This window comes from Sander vitreus, chromosome 2 (genome assembly GCF_031162955.1).
Source record: "Sander vitreus isolate 19-12246 chromosome 2, sanVit1, whole genome shotgun sequence".
In the NCBI taxonomy this organism is placed as follows: domain Eukaryota; kingdom Metazoa; phylum Chordata; class Actinopteri; order Perciformes; family Percidae; genus Sander; species Sander vitreus.
In genome coordinates, this window is record NC_135856.1 from 18940330 (window position 1) to 18962474 (window position 22145).

Here is a 22145-nt window from a genome sequence, read left to right on the forward strand (position 1 = left end):
GCCAGTGGTTCTGGAAGTTTAAATTAGTCCCTTTAATGAATAAACCAGTGGCGCCAGATCGGCTAAGTAAGAGGTCAAGGGATTACCTTGACGCAATCGCCTCCGAGCTCTGCATCGCTATCTCTGGCACGTCACTTTAGTCTGCCTCACTACGTCCACAGTGCAGGTGTTTCTCCTAGATAACGTTAACTCATCAGGCAAAAATCTGAGTTTAGTCGATCTTTTTTCGCTTTACCTGAGCGAGGGGATGCCCTGCCTCCACTCTGAAGCGCTGGAATTCATGGAGTCTGACAGTGCGACGACCGGGGCATCTCCTGTCGTTGGGACAGAGAAGTCCTACCTCAGGGAAACAGTGACTGATCCTCCGGTGGTGAGGGACATGGGCTGGTTCTTCTCTCCGCTGTGGAGCCCTCGCTCCAACACGCGCAGCAGGTTTGGAGGCGGTGGGAAAGGCGACCAAGTGGAAGCATGGCTGGATGACCACTCCGACTTTACGAGGGCTTACTTTTTACGCAGAGCTTCCGCGTAAGATATTTGACACTAAAACCCTTTCCAACTGATAACTGCATCTATGAATTCGTGTAGCGTATTTTAAAAGTCCTACATGACTGTAAGTCATGACAGAAGTGTGCGCCTAATGACATAGTACTCTATGCTAATGTTATGACTGTAAGCCAAGACAATGTGGCTCAAATCATTATTGCTTTAGGGCAATGTTTCCCCCACAAAATGTATTTTCCAAAAGACATTCTTCATGTTGTGATTTGTGCTTTCCCAGCCAATCAGCTATCTGTCTTGTCTGTGACATCAGGGTCAGTGGTCCACAGGGAGAGTCCCCAATGCCCAGGTTTCCCAGGAGCAGCTCTGACCACTCTGACCTCCTCAGGAAGGCTCATCATCGCAGGACTTCCTCTCCACCGACCAGCTCACACTTGAACATTTCATCCTTGATGGACAGGCTCAAACCCGTGGCCTCCAATCTCAGGGCCCCTGAGTGGATGGATCGCTCCAGTCCAGATAGACTGGGCAGTCACTCCCCTTGTTCTCCATGCTCTCCTCGCTCTTCACGCTGCTCTTTTTTTTCCAACTGTCCTCTTCCTCCTGTTTGGCTTTCCTGCCCTGACTTACCCCACTCTCCTCATCCTCTGTGTCCCACTACTACAAATACTGCAGCCTGTGGCAATGGTGAGTGTTGTCCATGGCTGCTGGAGCTCCTGAGAGGAGATCTCAGCTGGATGGGTTCTGTAGCAGAGCTCTGCCAGGGTGCTGTCTTGCACACTGGGGAGCTCCTGGCCGCTGATTGTTGCTCCCTATCTCTGGTAAAGAAAGACTGTGTTGGAAGGAACACCTTGGAGGAGGTGATTGCCCCGACAGCGTTAGGTTGCTTAAGCGAGGGCAACCTCTGCAGCCATGCACACCTGGAGCTGGTGAAAAGTATCATGGGATGTGTACTGGCTACAGGGTCACCAGTAAACCTGAGAGATGTATCAGAGGTAAACCTTCAATCTGACACAATAGTTGTAGTCCTCATGACTCCGGTTTGTCAGTCTTAGTGTAACTAACAACTTGGTTTGTCAGTCTGTTGTGTGTTTTAAGGAAAGCTTACAACACAACACTTTTCCGCCTTTAACTGACAGGACAGCTAGGTGAGAAAGGGGAGAGAGAGAGGGAAGACACGCAGGAAACGGTCACAAGTCGGACTCGTACCCTTGACCTCTGCGTCGAGGCATAAACCTCTAAGTATATGTGCGCCTGCTCTACCCACTGAGCCAACCCGGCCACAGGCACATGTTATTTTAAATGACCAATGAGGACTGTACACTAATGAGTCGCCCAGTTCATGATAACGTGTTTTTAGACGATGACATGGTTATTTTTATGTTGTGTGGGCGTGTATAAGGGAATCCCAGATGACGCACCAGCTTCTAATCCTTTTAGGACCTCGTGATTAACCTCTGATTATTGAGATAGGGATGTTCTCTACTATGCTGTAATTTTCCTTGCACACACCTGTGCGAAGAGAAAAGACAGCACAGCTCACTTAAAGGCTTACAAGAGGTACAACTCCTTGTCATCACCACCAATGTGATTAGGAAACAGTGTCAATGTATAGCACAGTTAGCAGGTAATCCCCAGTTAGCGACGGTGTGGATGGATAGTTCCTAACCACCTGTGGGGCACCAAGCTTACTGAGAAACGTGGGTATTCCTGGCTAGTGTCTAAAGTCAATGAACAATAATGACCAGGTAGTGAACAGGCGTATGAATAGAGTAAAATTTTGGTAGGTGTTATAGCCTGTTGCTGTCAAATTACATTAGATCTTAATTCACACAAGTATGCAACACACGTTTTACACACACAAATGTGTTGCAATTACTGTAAGTATATATAAGTCATGCGATGCTTGTCTGCAGAGTAATGTACTTAAGTGTCCTTTGTTTACTTCTTCAGGATCCCAGATTCTACTTAGATGACGATCAATCAAAGATTAGGACTGTTTTGAGTGTTCCTATCAAGGCCCACAGGGGAGAGGTAACATTTGTAACTATTTTTTCATTTATTTCAAGATTGTATAATGTGTGTTTTTGCACATGCCTTAATGCTTAATCACTGTAACTATTTGGAACCTTCAGTGCGGTATTTTAGAGGTTATTACACAGATTGCTTGAAAACAAAACATGCTCTTTTTGTGGACAGGTGGTCGGTGTAATGATAATGATCAACAAGAGAGATGGCTGCGATGGATCAGTTTCTGTTTTTACCAACATGGATGAAAAGGTGAGGGAAGGGAGGTTTGGGCCTGTTACTACAGGGCAACAAATGTTAGAGCTCTTGTCTATTGTGTATGACTTGCTATGTGATGTATGTCTCCAATTTTAATGCTAACTATATATAAATGTACACGTTTCGTTAAGAAGTGACTAATAGCTGTCTGCCTGCGATACATTTCAGTAACAGTAAGATTGAGTCGAATTTTATTGACCAGGTGCTGTCAAATCATATGGATGTGTTGGGGATGGTCCTGGATAATGTCCAGCTGTATGAAAGCTCAAGACAAGAGGCCAAACGCAGTCAGGTAACACCACCAGAGAACAATAGGAAATCTACCTATTTCTATGTATGTATGTATGTCTAAGGTAATATTAACTGTGTGTGTGTGTGTGTGTGTGTGTGTGTGTGTGTGTGTGTGTGTGCGTGCGCGCGCGCGTGTGTGTGTGTGTCAGGCCTTGATAGAGATGGCACAGGTATTGTCAATGAAGCACCGTTCCTTTGAAATTCTGCTGAGTAAGATGGCTGCCACCATCATGCCCTTCACATGTGCTCAGTACTGCACCATCTTCATCCCTAGCCAGCAAACTTCAGTTGTGGAAGACCAGGTGCATGATCCTGTTTGATTCAGTTTTTGTTTTTGATCAAATCGTATCGTTCCTAATGTACAGTATTTTCTGTTCCTCTGGTGATTTTTATTTCAGGTTTCCTTCTCCAGAGTGATCCACCTGGAGTGTGAGGAGCTCGGATCAACCTGCCAGATCTACAGAAGGTTCTGCCTGTTGCTTGATTCATAAAGACAAAGAATGATTATTGCCTAGTCGATAGCTGACAGAATTTTGCTTATAACAACTTTGTAATTGCTTATAGACATCAACCAAATTATATTTTATTCATCTTACAACATCAGACATAGTGTTAATGGTTCCATGTCATTTTTCAGGCAGCGTGACATCAGTGACATAGACCAATCACCTGCCCTTCGAACTCTGGCTGCTATGAAAACACTCAATATGTCAGAGAGTTCTGAGGAATCAATAAAGAGTCTAATCTGCTGCCCCGTCAGAAATGAGAGGTCTGAAAATGTTATCGGTAAGTCTCTTTTGAATGACAATGGTCATGATACATTATTCATCAGTCTCTGTTGCACTTATGGTATCATATCAAACTCTAGGCTTCCACAAACGACTTCATGAACTGTACCTTCTCTAAAACACAGCGGTACACCTAAACATACAAAATGTTGTTTGGTGTTGACTGCCTGAAAAAAGAAGTCAGCTAGTAGTGTGATTAAGACTATTAGGGAAGGGTTTGATTACAACTTATTTCTTATGCTGCACAACTGTCCTCAATCCATGTCTTTGTTGTCATATAGCGGTCTGTCAACTGATGAACAAAAAGAGCAGAGACTCAGATGTGATGGAAGCCTTTAACAGATATGATGAGCGCCTACTAGAAGACCTGTCGGTGTACTGCGGCCTGGCTCTGCAGTATGCTCAGGCTGTGCAGATCACTGAGGAGCGGAGGGCCAGTATAGAGGTCACACAGGAGGTGGGTAACTCCGTTATTCTACTCACATCTTTAGCTTGCAGCCAAGTGAATTTATTCAGGCAACTTACAATGTCTGAATGTGTGTTCTCTCTCTTTATCACAGGTTCTTGCCTACCACATCACAGCAGCAGAGTCAGAAGTCCAAGCATTGCAGGTGACTCATGACTTTCTTTGGCAGAAAGGAACACTTTCTGTCAGTCTGGTCTAGCCTTGCCACAACTCCTGACCTCTCTGTGCTTCATTAATGTAATATCATACATGTAATTAATAACCAATTTTGACAAGAACAAAGACAAACTCACCTATCTTCTTTCCTTTCCTTTACGCACCACTTACTCCCCTTTTCAGTTCCTCTAAAGCCACATTTTTTCACCACCTAATTCACTCTCCCTATTGTTCAATAGTCCTGTAATCCCCCCTCAGTATACAACAGGTCAGATTAATAGTCTTCAATCCTAACGGACAGCTAATGATAGCCTCTATCACTGCCTGTGAGTGGCAAAGCTGATGGTGACCTTACCCATATTAAACCTAGACGGTTTTCCTGCTTGTAGACAAGAGGTAGAAAAATAAATCATGTGTATTTAGTTGTGTCTGTGGGTGTATGAATGTTCTGTGCCTGTAAGTGTATATTTCAATGTTTTTTTTTTTCTGTTTTCAGGAGTCCACTATTCCTTCTGTTGAATCACTGAATATTCTAGACTTCCATTTCTCTGATTTTGGTCTTCCAGAAGACCTGACCACTCAAGCCACCATTCGTATGTTCCTGGACCTCAATTTGGTACAGGATTTTAACATTGATTACAAGGTAACTGACCTAATTAGGCTTCATGGTAGAGAGTAGTAGGTATGAAAAAATGGCAAGCATATTCAGTTTTTTCTTTTAAATATTTTCTCTTTTAGAGTGTGTGTGTGTGTGTGTGTGTGTGTGTGTGTGTGTGTGTGTGTGTGTGTGTGTGTGTGTGTGTGTGTGTGTGTGTGTGTGCGTGTGTGTGTGTGTGTGTGAGAGAGAGAGAGAGAGAGAGAGAGAGAGAGAGAGAGAGAGATCTATGACAAGATGTAGTTCACCTCAAGTGTTTCACTGTTGGCAAATTGAAATTTAAAAGCAAAGAAAAATGAAAAGCATAGTAAATTCAGATAATTCTACTGGTCCCTCTTTAGTTATTTACCACCTCTTATAATGTCTCTTTCCTTCAGAGTCTCTGCCAGTGGGTACTGACCGTGAGACGTGGTTACAGGAACAGCGTGCCATATCACAACTGGAACCACGCACTGAGCACTGCTCAAAGCATGTTTGCTATGCTCAAGGCCACAGACGAACTCCAGGTTAGTGCATCATGTCTGCGTCTACAGTATGTGTGTGTTTGCTCATGTGCATGTATGATAGCCCTCACTACCAAAACTCTAATGTGTAAAGGTAATAAGTCTCAGTAAAATGTGTACACCCCCTAATATGTGGAGCTGTCATATCTTGACAGTTGCATCATGTTGATGATTTCTACTGTCGTTTGTTTTTTGTTCTTAAGTTCAATTCCAAAGTTTGTGGAGGTGTCAAGGACTGCCGGGTTTCTCCAGTACAGAGCACTATATATTACTTGAAAGAGGATTCATTTGAGACCTCCCCAAAACCTCTTTGCTGCTTTCTGTGGGAATCACACACCAGCCTAAATCTCTACTTGTGAACCCTGTTGCCTTCTTACTTCAGGCTCTCTCTGTTAAATGTTTTTCGTCTTTGATTCAAGAGCCTTGAGCTAATACACAAAACACAAAATGTGTGAGTGTGCCTTTCTTTCTTGACTGGCTGAGTTCAATGTGAAAACTGCACAAAATTGAACAGGCTTTCATGTAGAGAAGCAGGTAAATAACTTTCTTCTCTCTCTCTCTCTCTCTCTCTCTCTCTCTCTCTCTCTCTCTCTCTCTCTCTCTCTCCATCTCTTTCTGTTTGTATTTTTAGACAATTTTTTCCCGTCTGGAGATTTTAGCACTGATGGTAGCTACTCTGAATCATGATCTTGACCACAGAGGAGTCAGTAACTCGTATATAGAAAGGTAAACACTATACTCCCCCTCCTTTCATGCTTAGTCAATTTTATATATTTGCCCAAAGAATTCATCTAATCCATGGCTATGTATATTTATCCAGTACTATACTGGTAATGCTGTCAGTTGTCAGTCACTGTCTTCTTATATTCAGCCAATATATAAATCTCTCTCTCTCTCTCTCTCTCTCTCTCTCTCTCTCTCTCTCTCTCTTTCAGGAGTCAGCAGCCTTTAGCTCAGCTGTATGGACACTCTTCTCTTGAAAACCACCACTACAACCTGTGCCTCTTCATCTTAAACAACACTGTAAGACTCATCTCAATGATCTTCACATTCATTTTGACCCATCTCTTTTTCTCAACCTATGAGTCACTTGTGTATGCACACAATCGTTACCTGTTTCATCATATCCAACCACTTGTAAATCAAATACTACTTTGTTTTTCTCCAATCATCACACTTAATTGGACTCTGTATCTGTCTAGCTAGCCGTCTTTATCTGTCTTTTTGACTTGATTCATTTTTAAATCAAACTTTGCATGACACACATGCACACCTACTGTCATCAGAAATATTTTAGCATAAATTATATACAAATACCCTAAGATGGAATGCAATTAATCGGATGATAAACTGATATATTGTATTATATTTGCTATAGATATCGATTGATTGTGTATATAGAATTACAATACTTTAAATAGCTCCTGCTTACTCGACAAAATTAAAAATGTGTTTCTTGAAAAATGGCATACTATGCGAAAGCTGTAATGGTGCCAGATATTCAGCAAGAGAAATAGAAAAAAGTTGAGTTAAAGTGTAGACAATCTTTGTTGTCATAACAATATATGTCTATGTGTATATTTGGTGGTCATTGAGTCAAAGTCTTTACTTTATTTTGCTCTCTTACTCGGTCGCTGTCTCTCTCTCGTCCTATCTCAGGGGAGTCAGATTCTCAGCGGTCTCTCTGCAGAAGACCACAGAACTGTACTACACATGATCAAAAGGGCAATCCTCGCAACTGACCTAACTGTCTACATGGAGTATGTTAAAACAGAAAATGTCAAAGTAGCTGTAGGTCAACTATTTTATACGTCTTGTTTAACCCCCTTTCTCTGCTTGTCTTTTTAGGAGAAGAACAGAGTTCTTTTCTCTCGCCAAGAAAGGCAGAGTGAACTGGAAGAGTGAGAAACAAAAAGATTTACTGAGGTGAGAATTAAATTGAATTAGAACCCGGGACATACAGTATGAAAATGATATCTATGATGGAATGGGGCAGGGGGCTATTCCTTTAAGATATTTATTCACCCCACAGGTCAATGTTGATGACAGCCAGTGACCTCGCTGCTATCACAAAGCCTTGGCCTGAACAAAAAAGGGTAGGTCTCATTTTTTTTTCTTTGTTTATCTCTGATCATTTTTATGTTCATCCCGACCCTAACCTCTCTTTTCCTCCAAAACAGATTGCCAAGCTAGTTACCATGGAGTTCTTCGCACAAGGGGACAAAGAGAAAAAAGAGTTCAAAATCAAGCCCATTGTAAGTATTGCTAGCAGGATTTTGTCCGGTTACATTGTTATTTTGTTAAAAACAAATCAGTGTTATTTATGGTAACATTCATCCCCAAAACTGTTTTTACCTCCCTGATGCAGCCTTGTTAATGTTAATTAATAACAGTACAAGAAATACACAGCCAGTTTTTACTATTCAAACACATTGATGGTACTTTAGTCACAGTGGAACATGGGTGATTTCTTGTTTGACTAGTTCAACTACACTTGATCTGGCCTCCTTTGAAATAGTCCTAACAGCCAGTTTACACTCTCTTCTGACCAGGACATAATGAACAGAGAAAACAGCACTCGACTGCCATACATGCAAGTTGAATATATTGATGACATCTGCTATCCACTGTACAAGGTGTGTTATTTCTGCAGGTGTTGCATGTAGTACAAACATGCATAGGCCTATGTGTGTTTGTTTGTAAGGAAAAGAAAATCACAACATTGTCCTTAATGCTGTTCTATTCTCGTATCGTATCGTCTCTGTCTCCCTCAGGCTGTATCTAGACTGTTCAACACCTGCTCCCCACTGCTGAAGGGATGTAAGAAGAACAGAGAAAACTGGATGAATCTTACTGAGAAAGCAGATGAAGAAGATTGTGAAAATAGTAGTTGTGTAGCCCTGGAAACACATAAAAACAATGAGGAAAAGACGCAGACAGAGACTGGGCAGAGGATAAAGACACAAGAGGAATTGTAACCACCTGCACCCGTTTGTTGTCCATTCTCTCTTGGACACAGCTTGACTAAATATGGGCGTAGTGTCCACACATCAGAACTTTGACTACTAATGTGTTGGGATATACAACAATCTTTTCTTATGATTTATTTATTGGGTTTTCAGGTTTACAGTGTTAAATGTAATAAAACACCATACATTGTCAATTTACACATAGCAATTAGATGTCACATTAAGCTATACAGTACAGCTAATACAATGGTGCCCACAGGAGACAGTGTACAATACTCATAAAAACATGTATGTATGTACACGTACACACACACACACACACACACACACACACACACACACACATATACACACACACACACACACACACTATACACACACACACACACACACACACACACACATATATATATATATATATATATATATATACATACACACACACACACACACACACACACATATATAGCCTACATATACATTTAGAAATAATAGTGTATATATATATATATATATATATATACACACACACACACTAAGGTATAGAGTATTTATCAGTGCACACTTACACACCTACAGAAGTGGTAGGGTCAGAACTAGATTATGGTACAATGAGGTCAAATAAATGGGGCACAGGAAAAATTTGGGTAGGTGCCAGAGACCCCATTGAGGACAATGGGGGGTAATGGACAGGGATTCACAGGCCTTCTATTCTTCAGACGAAAGGTATATTATTATTATTATTATTATTATTATTATTATTATATTAAGATATATATTCTACAAAGGGCTGCCAAATAGTGAAGAACTTATAGTCAGAGCCTTGTAGGGAGTGTTTCTTTTTTTTTCTTTTTTTTGCATAAAGTGCAACACATCTCCAAACAAGCAAGAATGAGTTAAATGCTGCAGTTGTGTCCCACATATAAGGCTAAGAGTATATCCTGTCCTAAGACCAATGTCAAACTTGTGAGCTGTATCATATAAGTAACCTAATCTGTGTTATTATTTTTAAATGGACTGAAGCTACCAAAGCTAAGAAAATAGCAATGTCCATACTATAGCTGCATTTGTGTGTCAATACAGAACATTGTCATGTAATGCATTACTGTATAGTTGCAAACCTTATCTGTAGAGCATTTTGGCCCAGTAATTATCAAAACTATCCGGGGCTGCACATTATGATTCAGTATGATCCCACATGTACATTATAGCATGTGATCCTGAAAGGTGTTTTGTGACCCAGTGTTGTATATAAAGCCTTACACATTTGTAAATTTACATCACCACTGAAAATTAGATACCTTCTGTGTTTTCTGAGTTTCATAGCATAATACTTTTGATGTCTGATAGTTCATTTTTAACAAACCATTTTAAAATTATAATAAATGTGGTCTTTGTGCCAGAAAAGTCAAGCACATTATTTTAAATACACTGCTATTGTTGCACACATCACCATGGCCATTTCCTTCGTGAAAATGCTACAAAATATCCCTATAGTTTTAAATGTATGGATGGATCGCTTAGTATTATAGGACAAAGATAAAACATGTGTAGCTCAGTGGTAGTACTAGTGGGTGACGCGTTTGTTACATTGGGTTCAGGATTCAGGATTCTGCAGCTAACCCAGCCTCTGGGGGGCAGTGATGCGCTTTAACGTGGCGCAGTTGCTGCCGATTCCGACTCGCAGAAGAAGACGCCGTCGGAGAGACAAGAGGAAGAAAATGACAGGGCGCGCAAAAAGAAAACCCAAATCCAGTCAGGTAATATTACAATCTTTTGACCCCCTCTGTTGGGCTGCAGTTATGTCCGTTTAAATGCCGTTTTACCTGGCAAGGAGCTGTGCTGCGCGTGGTTATAATGGAAACAAAGCAACTTCTGTTAAACGCTAAGGGCAGAACTGTTTGGCACGCTGTGTGTGCAGCAGCGATCAGACGACAACATGGCAGCAGCACTGCTGCCGGGTACTGCAAAGCCGCTTGTTCAGTGGCGTTCACAACCAGCTACACGCCCGTTTATAACATACCGTTTCGATGTTTGTTGCGTTAACAAGTCCGCAGCGCTGAGTCGTGGAACATAACCGAGTATTGTAGTTAGGTAACGTTTGTAGGCTAGTCTGCTGTAGGAAACACCACTGTGTAGAGGGTCTCCCAAGGAGTCGCTCTCGATCCCTTTACGTTCCTCTGCCGGGTACAAAATGCAGAGCACTGAACACAGCTCCTAAAAGGGAAAGTGGAACCATATGTAATGCAGTTGCCAGTTTGTTACCAATACAACAATCCTTTGATAAACCCTACCTTTATGAGGGTTATAATGATCAGTTTAGGGAAGGCGATATGGAGAAAATCAAATATCACGATATTTTTGACCAAATACCTCGATCAATACCACAACGATATTGTAGTGTTGACTATTAGTGCTTTCACAAAATATTTACACAATGAGATTTTTGATAAATAATCATCAGTAATGTGGATATAATGACTAAGTGGGTAAAGGCAAATAACAGAACAGTTACAACAGTCTGGTAAGTTCAGAAAATGACATAATTTTACTGTAATGCAGCCTTTAAAACCAGGAAAAGACCACACTTATGCCATATTACGATATCCAAAATCTAAGACGACTATCTAGTCTCATATCACGATATCGATATATTGCCCAGCTCTAGATCAGTTTTTGTTCTAATTTAGCGTTCACCTTGTTCTTCACCTTGATGATCATTTTGGAGTCTGTAGTTTGTGATGCTGTTGAGTTTGATTGTGCTATTCTAAAAGGTTATTTATTTCTTATTTAACATATTTTAGATCACACCCAATCATCAACATTAACATCCCTTGAGTTGACAACAAGACTCACCATCAAAATAACAGGAAAAATGTTGTGTATAACGTAGTTGTTTTTCCTACAATACGTTTCTTTAGGAGTCGGGTACAGGCAATGGGGAGTTGAAGAAAGCCCGCACTGATGAATCTAAAGCCGTGCCATTGTCAGAGGTGGATTCAGAGCAACGAGACGAGATGTTGCAACTGTACAAGCTTCAAATGCCAGAAGATCTGTACCACTTCTGGGACCTCTGCAAGGAGCTTTGTCCTGACAGCCCCCGTGGTATGCCCTTTACACCAACGGTGCATCTTGTTATATAAATACTGATAGGACAACAAGGAACAACAACTTGCTGTTAAACATACTATATAGTCAAAATGTTCTTGCAATTCCTCACTGAAAGTTTACACGTCCCAAATTGACATCTGAAACCGATTTTATTTATTTTTATTTTTTTTTTGTGACCAGCAGTCAGACAGTCCAGGGGTTTCATTTATAAAACTGTGCAGGATCCTTACTAAAAGTGTACGTAAGCCCAAAAGCCAAAAATGGCATACGGCAAAAAAAGAATCAGATTTATAAAACCATGCGTACGCACATCTGTAAGCAATGTTCCCTTTATAAATCACAGATAAGTGTGCATACGTGAATCAGCCTCTTATCCTGCCCTGTACACGCCCATTTTTAACCATAAAAAGTCAATGCAAAGCACCTCATGAATGCTGATCAGTATGTTATGACCCTGACAGTTGTTCTTACGCCGAATCATGACGACTGGTGGGGAAAAAGAAAACTTCTCAGACACTCGGGAATTGCTGCAAATTGAATTATAATTTCGGCCTGTTCTCACACAGTGTAGGGAAACCTGATCTATAGACTACCATTATTAATAATACCGTCCAAAATGGCAGGCATTTCGGCATTCAGGGACAGCTTCGATATACCAGACCTATATGATAAGATTTAACAGAACTATATATTATATCCAAACCAGCCTTATTGATAAAGTCTGGAAACAGGCGGTTACTCCCAGAGTGGCAAGAACCTGTATTTGGACCGGGATGGCACGGTTCCGGCAAGTTGCCCTCTCTACTGGACCCAATTCAGTACATAGATCCAAGAGCTTTAGGGAATTTAAATCGGCATATTAGCCAGTCATCGTCATGGTCCCTGAAGTCTCTTTCTCTCCTGATTCTTCCATTGGGGGTTAGTCCTCCTGCAGTGCCAGCAGTGCCATCATGCAGCATTATGCACGCGGTCACTGCAGTATTTATATGTTTACAACAATTAGAGTGATTGTTAACACCTTGCCAAAATCACAGCATAACTAGTGGTATTCCCCCCCCAAAGATACAATTTGAAGAAGAAAGTCAAGGCAAACACACTTTTCTAAAGTGCAGGTTTTGTCACGAACAGTATTAAAGTTCGGACTGATAACGGGTAATGATTGCACAAGAGCTTAACGGCTGTATTTCCAGACTTTGACATTTGATGATATATGCACAGTATTAAAGACAGATATTTAGTTATTTACAATGTGTTCTGCTGTTATCTAATAAATAGGGTATTTAAATGCTATCCTGTATTCCATGCAGTCTGGCCATCTCTCTTCCTCCTGCGCTCCGTAGCGGACAATGTGACGGTGAGACAACGCTGATTAAATATTAAGATTTGAGTTGGATTTTACAAGGTGTTTATGGAACAATTCTAACTCAGTACAAGTGCAAATAACACTACTGGATTTAATCTTCATGATAACATGGATGATATGGAGTGAAGAAATGTGCGTGAGGCATCAATGCTTGACAATATTACGAGTACTAGTTATTCCCACATGTGCTTTCTGCAGTCTGACATCAGTTCACCACCTCTCCATCTGTGTCGCCAATTCCCATTGTCTCCAAAATGTGCGTACGCATGGGTCAGAGTTTGCATGGAGGACCGCACATTCTCCCGTCAAATTAGTTTTTTATAAATCACAACCTTTGCGTGGGAAGTGGCGTACGCACATTTTCAGCCCCGTTTTGTGTGTACGCCACGTTTATAAATGAGACCCCAGATGTATTAAAGAAGGAAGGAAAAACATGAAATCTCAACATTTGAGATGCAGAAACTTGACCATACCAAGGTAAAGGGAAGCGATTGAATTTGGTTTCTTGAACATTTCTTTGAGTTTTCATAGGTTTTGTGTATTTTTCCTATATATATAATTAATTAGGGCTGTCCCAAACGATTATTTTTTAAAAGATTATTTTTTAAAAGATTATTTTTTAAACGATTAATCTAGCGATTATTTTTTCGATTAGTCGACTAATCTAACGGTACATTTTTTGATTAATCTAACGATTAATTTTTTTATTCGCGATTATTTTCCCATTGCTCAATTATTAACAGTTTACACAAAACAAATTTCAAATCTCTATTTATTAAAATTGTTTAACACTGCACTGTAAAATTAATGTTTAGTGCAACCTGAAGCCAGATGTAGGCTATCAATCCAACCACAAAATAAAGTCACTTTCAGGAGGAATACAAAAATAAAAACTTAAAGTAAACAGAGCAAGTGCAAAAAGAGTAGCCTGCATTTGCTTTTTTTTAACAGTAGGTAAAATAATGAATACGCTCTTGTTTAACATCCAAGCTCTTCTCCCTTTAATTTAACTTTAATTAGTTGTATCTTAAGGCTGGTTAAGCACTGTAGGGAGGAGAAGTTGGACAGTTTTTTTTGTCTTGTTCCAGTGATTGGCACATCTGGGTGATGGCGTCGGATATGCGTTAGCATGTTAGATGTATTTCCACTCACATACCCAACAACTGCTGAACAACGCCGACACACAGTCCTCGTCTTATCCACCACTCTCTCGCATGTACTACTGTAACTGACCCGAAGACCGAAGAATTCAAGGCGGGGACACCACCAGGCGGGAGGGCATGAGACGAGAGGCTCCAGGCATACAGTCTCGAAGTTTTCCCAAACTTGCGATCTTAAAGAGGCCGGCGGGTCCTCTGACTCTTGTGGGTCACCACCACTCGCCATATTCGTTGCTAGCCAGCTCTGACTCACTCACTGGACTGTACAAAAAACTGCATGTAGGCGGAGAGCTCGCCTAGCTTCAGAGCTAAGGTGGGGCTACAGATTAGGTGTTCCTAGAACCCGCGTATCTTAACAGTAGTTCCGCATTACATTAGTTCCGCATTACATTAATTAATTTGCACGCAAGTTTTATTTATTTATTTAGTGACGTGTCGACGCAAAATTTGTGTTGACGCATTTACGTAATCGACTACGTCGACAAATCGTCCCAGCCCTATTCTGTATCATTAAATGATTTTTTTCATCTTAATCTATATAGGTGCACTGAAAGACACACTGGGTTTGCAGCTGGTTGGGCCCTTTGACATCCTGGCAGGAGCCCACAAAAACTCCAAGAATCCTCAGCCTAACTTCCACATTCACTGGAGGTATTTATACGACCCACCAGAGTTTCAGACCATCCTTCTGGGGAGTGAAGACAGTCAGCATCACATCGGCTACTACAGGTATACAACACAAAAGTTGTTGCCACTTGCCATCTGAAGTCTTTGAAGGTGTGGGATCTGTGCTGAACCAGTGTAATTGCTTGTGTGACGATGCTGTAGCTTCCACTAGAGAGCCCTTGGCTTAGCCTACTAACAGTCTACTAATCTAGCTAGTCGGGGGGGGGGTTGATGGTATGACAACAGTGGTACCTGTTTCTACATGAGCATGATTAGTTCTGATTTACTGAATGCTATTGTTCTCAAAATCCACCAGAGACTCTCCAGACTCCCTACCTTCGTTTGTTGGAGAAAATGAAGCCAAGAAAGGCTGCACTATCACACAGATGGGAGGCAATGTGTTTGCTGCTGTCCTGTGAGTACTAACCACCACATATTCACCATACAGAAACATTTTCTATACTTGTGATCAGTTTAAGAAAGGAATTAAAATTTCACCATAGAGTCTAATCTGTATGAGTCATGAGAAAAGTAGAGGGCATTTTATCCATCTGGCTAAGGCACTGAGGACAGTGACACTGAGGACACTGACACTGCACTTTTCATTTCTCACCAGTAGCAAATGGTGAGTATGCATTCCAGTAAGCAGGCACATAGAGACAACTATTTATTTTGACCTGTATCAGTGTAAATAGTAGGGCTGCCAGCATTAACGCGTTAATCGCGATGCGATTAATGGCCGAGCATAACGCATTAATTTTTTTTTAATCACATGCCGGCATTTATTAATTTATTTTACACTTCACTCGGCTTCGCGTCATGCCTAACAGGCTACTATTTTGTCCCTTTGCCGCATCGTTACTTATCATCATCTGCGATACTTCCTCCTGCTTCAGGCATGATGGAGAAAGACAGCATCAACACGATTCTGAATTTTCGAAAACTCAAATCCCCAAAAATTACTACAGCTCTTGCGAAATGGGTGGCAACTAACTGCAGAACTGTCAGCATCGTAGAAGACTTGGGTCCCAAGACGTACTACGGTTGGCATGTTCTGACCTGTCTCATTGCCGTCGAAGGGGACAGTAGTTTCACGCATACACAGCCTATATGACACGGAGAAAGCAGCCCTGCTGCAAGGTGCTGCAAACGCTGTCTCATTAACCGGTGATCACTGGACGTCAGTGTGTAATCAAAATGATTTAGAAATTACTGCACACTATATTGACTCTAGTAAGGATAGGGATTTTTAGTTTTTTAGTTAGGTACTTGGAGGAATTGTGCAATAATGACAGATTCACACATTTTTCTTTTGTTTACAGTAAATAAATAATAAACAAATACAAATCTTAGTCAAGTTCATAAAGTAACTTTCTTTGCATTCATTTGATTCCCAATGAAGATACACTGGCAAGAATTGCTTTCCATTGTTATTATGTACTTAAAAACGATTCTGAAATGCAAAATAATAGAATTTTAATCATGTGATAAAATATGCGATTAATCGCGATTACCTATAGAAATTCAGCGATTAATCACGATTTAAAAAAATAATAATCTTTTGACAGCCCTAGTAAATAGTATCGGGACTTACAATCTTCATTCCCAGAATCTTTTCCTTCTGTCTGTTCCGAAGGTTAGAACTGAGCTGGGGAAAAAGGTGTTTAAGTTTGCTGCTCCCTCTACATGGAACAAGTTACAGAAATCCATGAAACTTAATGAGCTGCTCTCATTGGTCACGTTTAAGAGGATGTTGATTCACTTGGAGGCAGCCACATCTGGTTGTAGATGTTTTGCCTGACGTGTTTAGGATTGTGGTTGACTTTGAGGGATTTGCTGTTTCAGTTGTTTTATGTTTTTAGTGTTTTTGTGTATTTTGTGTTTGTATGTATGTGTGGTTGTACTGCTGCCTGTCTTGGCCAGGAGACTCATGAAATAGAGATTTTTAATATCAATGAGTCTCTTCCTGGTTAAATAAAGGTAAACAAATAAATAAATAAATAAAATAATTATGTTGCATTACGTGCATATATGGTAGCCACACAAAACTCTCTCAAACTTAATGCTTGCTCAGATCAGTGATCATAAAAGGTGATTGGCGCACACTACCTATTGTGATAAACTGCCTATTATGTCTGCGATTGTCTTCATATTATTGAATATGACTTTTTTTCATGACACGGTCTACTTCCATGAATGTCCTCTTACCCACTGTTGATCCCTTTTGTTCCCGCCTCCATCAGCCTGTATCTGTTGAGGAGAAGGAAAGAGAGGGGCAGCAAGAAAGCAGGGGGAGAAGCTTTGGAAAGGTTGGAGGCACAGCTGAGAGACAGGGCAGAGACTCTGGGCTTGTCGCTGGAGCAGAAGACCAAAGGCATGAAGCAGAGGGACAAGAAGGTAACTTACACAATGGAATAAACAGGGGTTTTATCTATCTGTCTATTGTATTAAGAACTCACTCATAGTGCTCCTAATTTCTACCTCATATGTTATGCTTTGTCCCTCATGACTGTAAATGTAAACCCCTGCAGCAGTGTATCAATTCAATACTCAATATCTATAATAATAATAATATCAATAGTTCAATAAGTATAGCTATGTTTACCACGTGATTTAAGTCAGAGACACCTACAAGGCATTGAAAATCTCTATTTGGTTTTCAAGGAACCTCCATGGTACAGTCATGGTGGATAAACGTATTACTGTTTTGGACACATTGCCAACCCCACCACATCACAAAGTACTATCATTTCACAAAATGTGGGTAAATCAGTTTAAAGGGGTTGTAGTAATATGTTAAAAACTAAAATAATGTTTGACCAGAGTGCTCCAAGTTGACACCAGCAGGTAATTTCTTCACCTCTTGTCACACCGCAGGTGGTCACCAAGACATTCCACAGTGCCGGCATTGTTGTACCTGTGGACAAGAATGATGTAGGATACAGAGAATTACCAGAAACAGATGGTGAGCTTATATATTGTGTGTCCGTATATATACCAAACCTTAAAAATGTGTTTAATTCCTGGTATATGTCCTATGAGTGATTACTTGATATTTATTTTTCGCCCTCCTCTATATCCAGCTGGTCTCAAGAAGATCCTCAAGGCAATTGCTGAAGCCCGGAATGATGAAGAGCGTGTCAAGGCCTTTGGACCTCTCCAGGAGATGATTACGTTTGTTCAGTTTGCCAACGATGAATGTGACTACGGCATGGGATATGAACTAGGAATGGACCTCTTCTGTTACGGATCACATGTGAGTCTCACAAAGTGTTGCATAAATGCCAGTTTAACACTCACACTCATAGTGCGCAATTATTTTATATTAGGGGTGTCACGATTCTCCACATCTTCGATTAAAATTTTCGATTCTAAGTTCACGGTTTGATTCGATTCTCAATTTTTACATTATTATTTATTTTTAGACTAGACTTTTATGCAATATAATATCTGACCTTTGTTTGCAATGTAACACACTACATTGTCAAATTTTAAAACATTTATTAACAACATAATGTAACAATAACATATCGTCAGTCAATTGGAAACTTGACAATTTATCAATAAAGTTGAATGACAATGCCGAGGGCAGATGCTTCGCCTCTCAGCGGCTGAGCAGTCAGAGAGCAGAGAGGGTGACTCGGCAGTCCGCTAACTTGTTGCTCTCTCTAATATAACCAATATAAGCTGCTCTGTTTAGGCTACAAAACGTGCATGCATGCTGAAATTCAACCGTGCGGTTTTGTTGGGATTAAGCTATAAGCAGAAGGAATCTCTGCTAGCTGCTAGACTGATGTGCAATGGTAAACAAACAGAATATGGTACACACACATAGCAGAGCTTGCAAACTGTGTTTTTTTTCTCACGAACGTTGTCAACATAACTCACTGGAAATCCTAAATACTTCCACACCAGCGACTTCAGTGAAAGAGGAGGGGGCTCAAGTTCTGTCGATGGGCCTCCTGCATCTGCAGTTGCCATGCTATGTTTTGACTGGCTGTAACTTATGGAGGATATATTTATTCATAATTCAAATTGAAAGCAAAACGAAGCAAGATCAAATTAAAAATAGTATTATTTTACTACGCTACTAGGAAAAATCATGCCATAATTAAATGTGAAATGTAAAAGCTTAAATGGAAATACTTAAATTAAAATCTCAAAATAGAAAAAAAGAAATCATTTTATTTTAGCCTTTCCCTTTTATAATTTTCAGTTTGACATTTTATCTTTTGAATTTTACGTTTTACATTTGACATTGACATTTTAAGATTCACCTTTTATATTTCGATTTAACATTAAGCTTTTCATTTAGAAGTGACAGGTGTCAATTTAAATGAGGAGGCGTGGCCCAACGGCTGGGGGAGGGTCTGAAACCACTTCCAGCTGACAGGGGGGGCTGTGAGTATTACAGGCCGCCGGTAAGCAAGCGATCCGGCCACCGCAAGCTGACTGTCACCTAAGACTGGAGCTTCTAAGTCCGACAACATATCAGAGCAAATGTGCAATTGGCCATACATTTTTGTAAAACTGTAAAACTTTCATAAAACATTCTCAGAAATGAATTTAGTGGTGAAATAGCAGACGAAAAAAACAATAAATTCTAGAATCTCGCGGCTCATAGAGATTCGGCGTGTCCCCTTTTTTTCGTCTAGCCGTCACACATCCAGGTAGCGATGTGGCCCGGGCAGGGGACGAAGAAGCCGGTTCAGCCTGCTGGAGAAGCCGCTACAGCGCCTGTCTCCTTACCTTGCCCGGAGCCGGGGCACATCACTACGCGCTGTAGCGCCGATGATGCCGAATCTCTAGATGAGCCGCAGCTGAGCCTCGCATGATTGAACCGCGCTTATAGTTAGATAAAGTTGTGGGGAAATGAGTGGTGAAATAGCAGACGAAAATTGTAAAAGGTTTCCTGTTGTTGCCTGCTGCTACTACGGCAAACTCCCGATCTAGATTCTAGAATTGGATTGATTTTTTTCGTCTGCTATTTCACCACTAAATTCAATTCCGAGACTGTTTTATGCGAGAAATTAACGGTGTACAGTTTGAATATGGTCAGTTTTACAAAAATGTATGGCCAATTGCACATTTGCTCCGATATGTTGTCGGACTTAGAAGCTCCAGTCTTAGGTGACAGTCAGCTTGCGGTGGCCGGGATCGCTTGCTTACCGGCGGCCTGTAATACTCACAGCCCCCCCTGTCAGCTGGAAGTGGTTTCAGACCCTCCCCCAGCCGTTGGGCCACGCCTCCTCATTTAAATTGACACCTGTCACTTCTAAATGAAAAGCTTAATGTTAAATCGAAATATAAAAGGTGAATCTTAAAATGTCAATGTCAAATGTAAAACGTAAAATTCAAAAGATAAAATGTCAAATTGAAAATTATAAAAGGGAAAGGATTGATAAAATGATTTCTTTTTATCTATTTGAGATTTAATTTAAGTATTTCCATTTTACATTTCACATTTAATTATGGCATAATTTTTCCTAGTAACGTAGTAGGTTGGAAGAGGTTGACTGACTTGCAGCACTTCAACACGTGTCTTTTTTTTTCCGCTTGGCAAGCCGACTGACGTGACATGGGGGCGTGGCAGTGTTGACGTTCCATTTTTTTATTCGAAATTCAAGATTGTGACTTAATTTAGGTGACACCCTTATTTTGTATTAATGAAAATCCATTACATTGAAGCCATTGCCAAATGAGTTGATACAAAGCTAATCAAGCCTATCCGCTCCACAAAACTCTCTCTGTATTTCTCTCAGTATGGCTATGTTTGAAAAATGGTGCTGTCCGGCGACATTTGCGCGCGGAAGCTCAAGGGATGCGTTTTATGTCACCGCTGAGAAAGGACAACCGCAACGTTCAGCTTTGGAGACGAAGAGGAAATAAAAATAACAAGATAATTACCTCTTCTGAAGAGTCCATCATGTTTTTTAATCCTCCGTGTCCTCCTTGAGCTACTAGCAACTGCGTAGAGGAGGAGTGGGGGTGGTGCGATCACAGAAGGCTTGCGTCATGTGGCTGCACCGACAGTGGTGTTGTCATTTCTTAGAATTCCTCATGGGGGCGACAGAAACTACGCACTACAGCTTTAGATATACTGTATAAAACCAAATATTCAGACAACTGAGATATGGTTACTTTCCTGTATGCAAAAGTATGTTTTGTGAATGAATCTCTCAGATTGTTTTTCAGTATTTTCAATTTTGCACAGTGCTTCCTCAGCGTCTTGTGACATTGTGTTAGGTGCACTTGGGTTTGCGAGAGTAAAGTTAATACACTCCTCACAATAGCTTTGTTAGGGTTCAGCACCCCTCCAATACGTCACAGGATAAATCTGAGTGTGGCAAGGTGGGATTTAATGGCATATACTAGACATAAAAACACATTTCTGCCACACACATTTTTATATTTTGGGGATTTAAAAGCCAAAAGGTTTGGGAGCCACTGCTTTAAAAGGCCTGAAAGTTGCAAAACCACTAAGAAAGAAATGCATTATTAATCTTTTGTTTCCTGACTCTCCCCAGTATTTCCACAAGGTTATCAGGCAACTTCTGCCCATGGCCTACAGCCTCCTGAAAAGGAATTTGTTTGGGGAAATTCTGGAGGCCCACCTCTCCAGCCGCAGCCACGACAACCTGGACCAACTCTCCGCACATTAAAAAAGACTCAGAAGTACACTCCAGCTCTAAGCTTTTCCCACCATGTGTCCTTGTCTTCTGTTGTTTGTCATTGTTATTGTTTCTTGGTGGTTTTGGCGCTACTGTCATTGATTTGAACCATTTCAATGATAATCTTGTTTGTAAAATAAAGTATTTTTTATATAGTTACCTGTCCGGTTTTTGTATTCAAGGCCATCTCAATATATCCTTAATGTAATATGTTTAAGTCTTGATTAGTTTGGCCACTGCCATGATAGGTCTTCTTGATAGGTAACGATAGGTAGTAATCGTGTAAAACATGGCTTGTAGGACAATATTGTGTTTTGAGTGTGATACCATGCAGTGGAAACAGAGGGCAGTGTTGCATATAGAAAATAAATAAAGAAAAGCATCATCATAGGTGCTTGTGAAACATATCCCTACCTTACAGGTTGAGTCAGCATGTCCCATAGTTAACATAAACTCAGCAGTCAGTCATCAATCATTTACACTGATTGGGTAAAAGCTTTATAATGTGGCCTTAGGTTCTTGAGATGTCATGTTTTCAGTCTTAGATGTGGTTTGTTAGCTT

The 22145-nt window shown here is 40.7% G+C and overlaps 2 protein-coding genes across 2 annotated transcripts; both read left to right on the plus strand.

The window, feature by feature from the left end:
* The first annotated feature begins 950 nt into the window (after nucleotides 1–950).
* On the plus strand, nucleotides 951–8621 carry pde5aa (phosphodiesterase 5A, cGMP-specific, a). Its single transcript, XM_078271198.1, has 19 exons — nucleotides 951–1493; nucleotides 2452–2532; nucleotides 2698–2778; nucleotides 2987–3076; nucleotides 3225–3377; nucleotides 3474–3541; nucleotides 3713–3861; nucleotides 4145–4320; nucleotides 4424–4474; nucleotides 4982–5128; nucleotides 5518–5646; nucleotides 6275–6369; nucleotides 6579–6666; nucleotides 7303–7403; nucleotides 7492–7569; nucleotides 7676–7739; nucleotides 7824–7898; nucleotides 8196–8279; nucleotides 8418–8621. Exons 1-19 carry the CDS (start codon nucleotides 951–953, stop codon nucleotides 8619–8621), a joined length of 2457 nt encoding a protein of 818 aa, XP_078127324.1.
* A 1634-nt stretch (nucleotides 8622–10255) lies between these two features.
* On the plus strand, nucleotides 10256–21742 carry hpf1 (histone PARylation factor 1). The gene is made up of 8 exons (XM_078259632.1): nucleotides 10256–10372; nucleotides 11534–11717; nucleotides 14789–14975; nucleotides 15229–15327; nucleotides 17156–17309; nucleotides 17790–17877; nucleotides 17996–18168; nucleotides 21440–21742. The coding sequence occupies exons 1-8, from the start codon at nucleotides 10256–10258 to the stop codon at nucleotides 21572–21574; spliced, it is 1137 nt and encodes a 378-aa protein (XP_078115758.1). The 3' UTR covers nucleotides 21575–21742.
* Nucleotides 21743–22145: the final 403 nt, after the last annotated feature.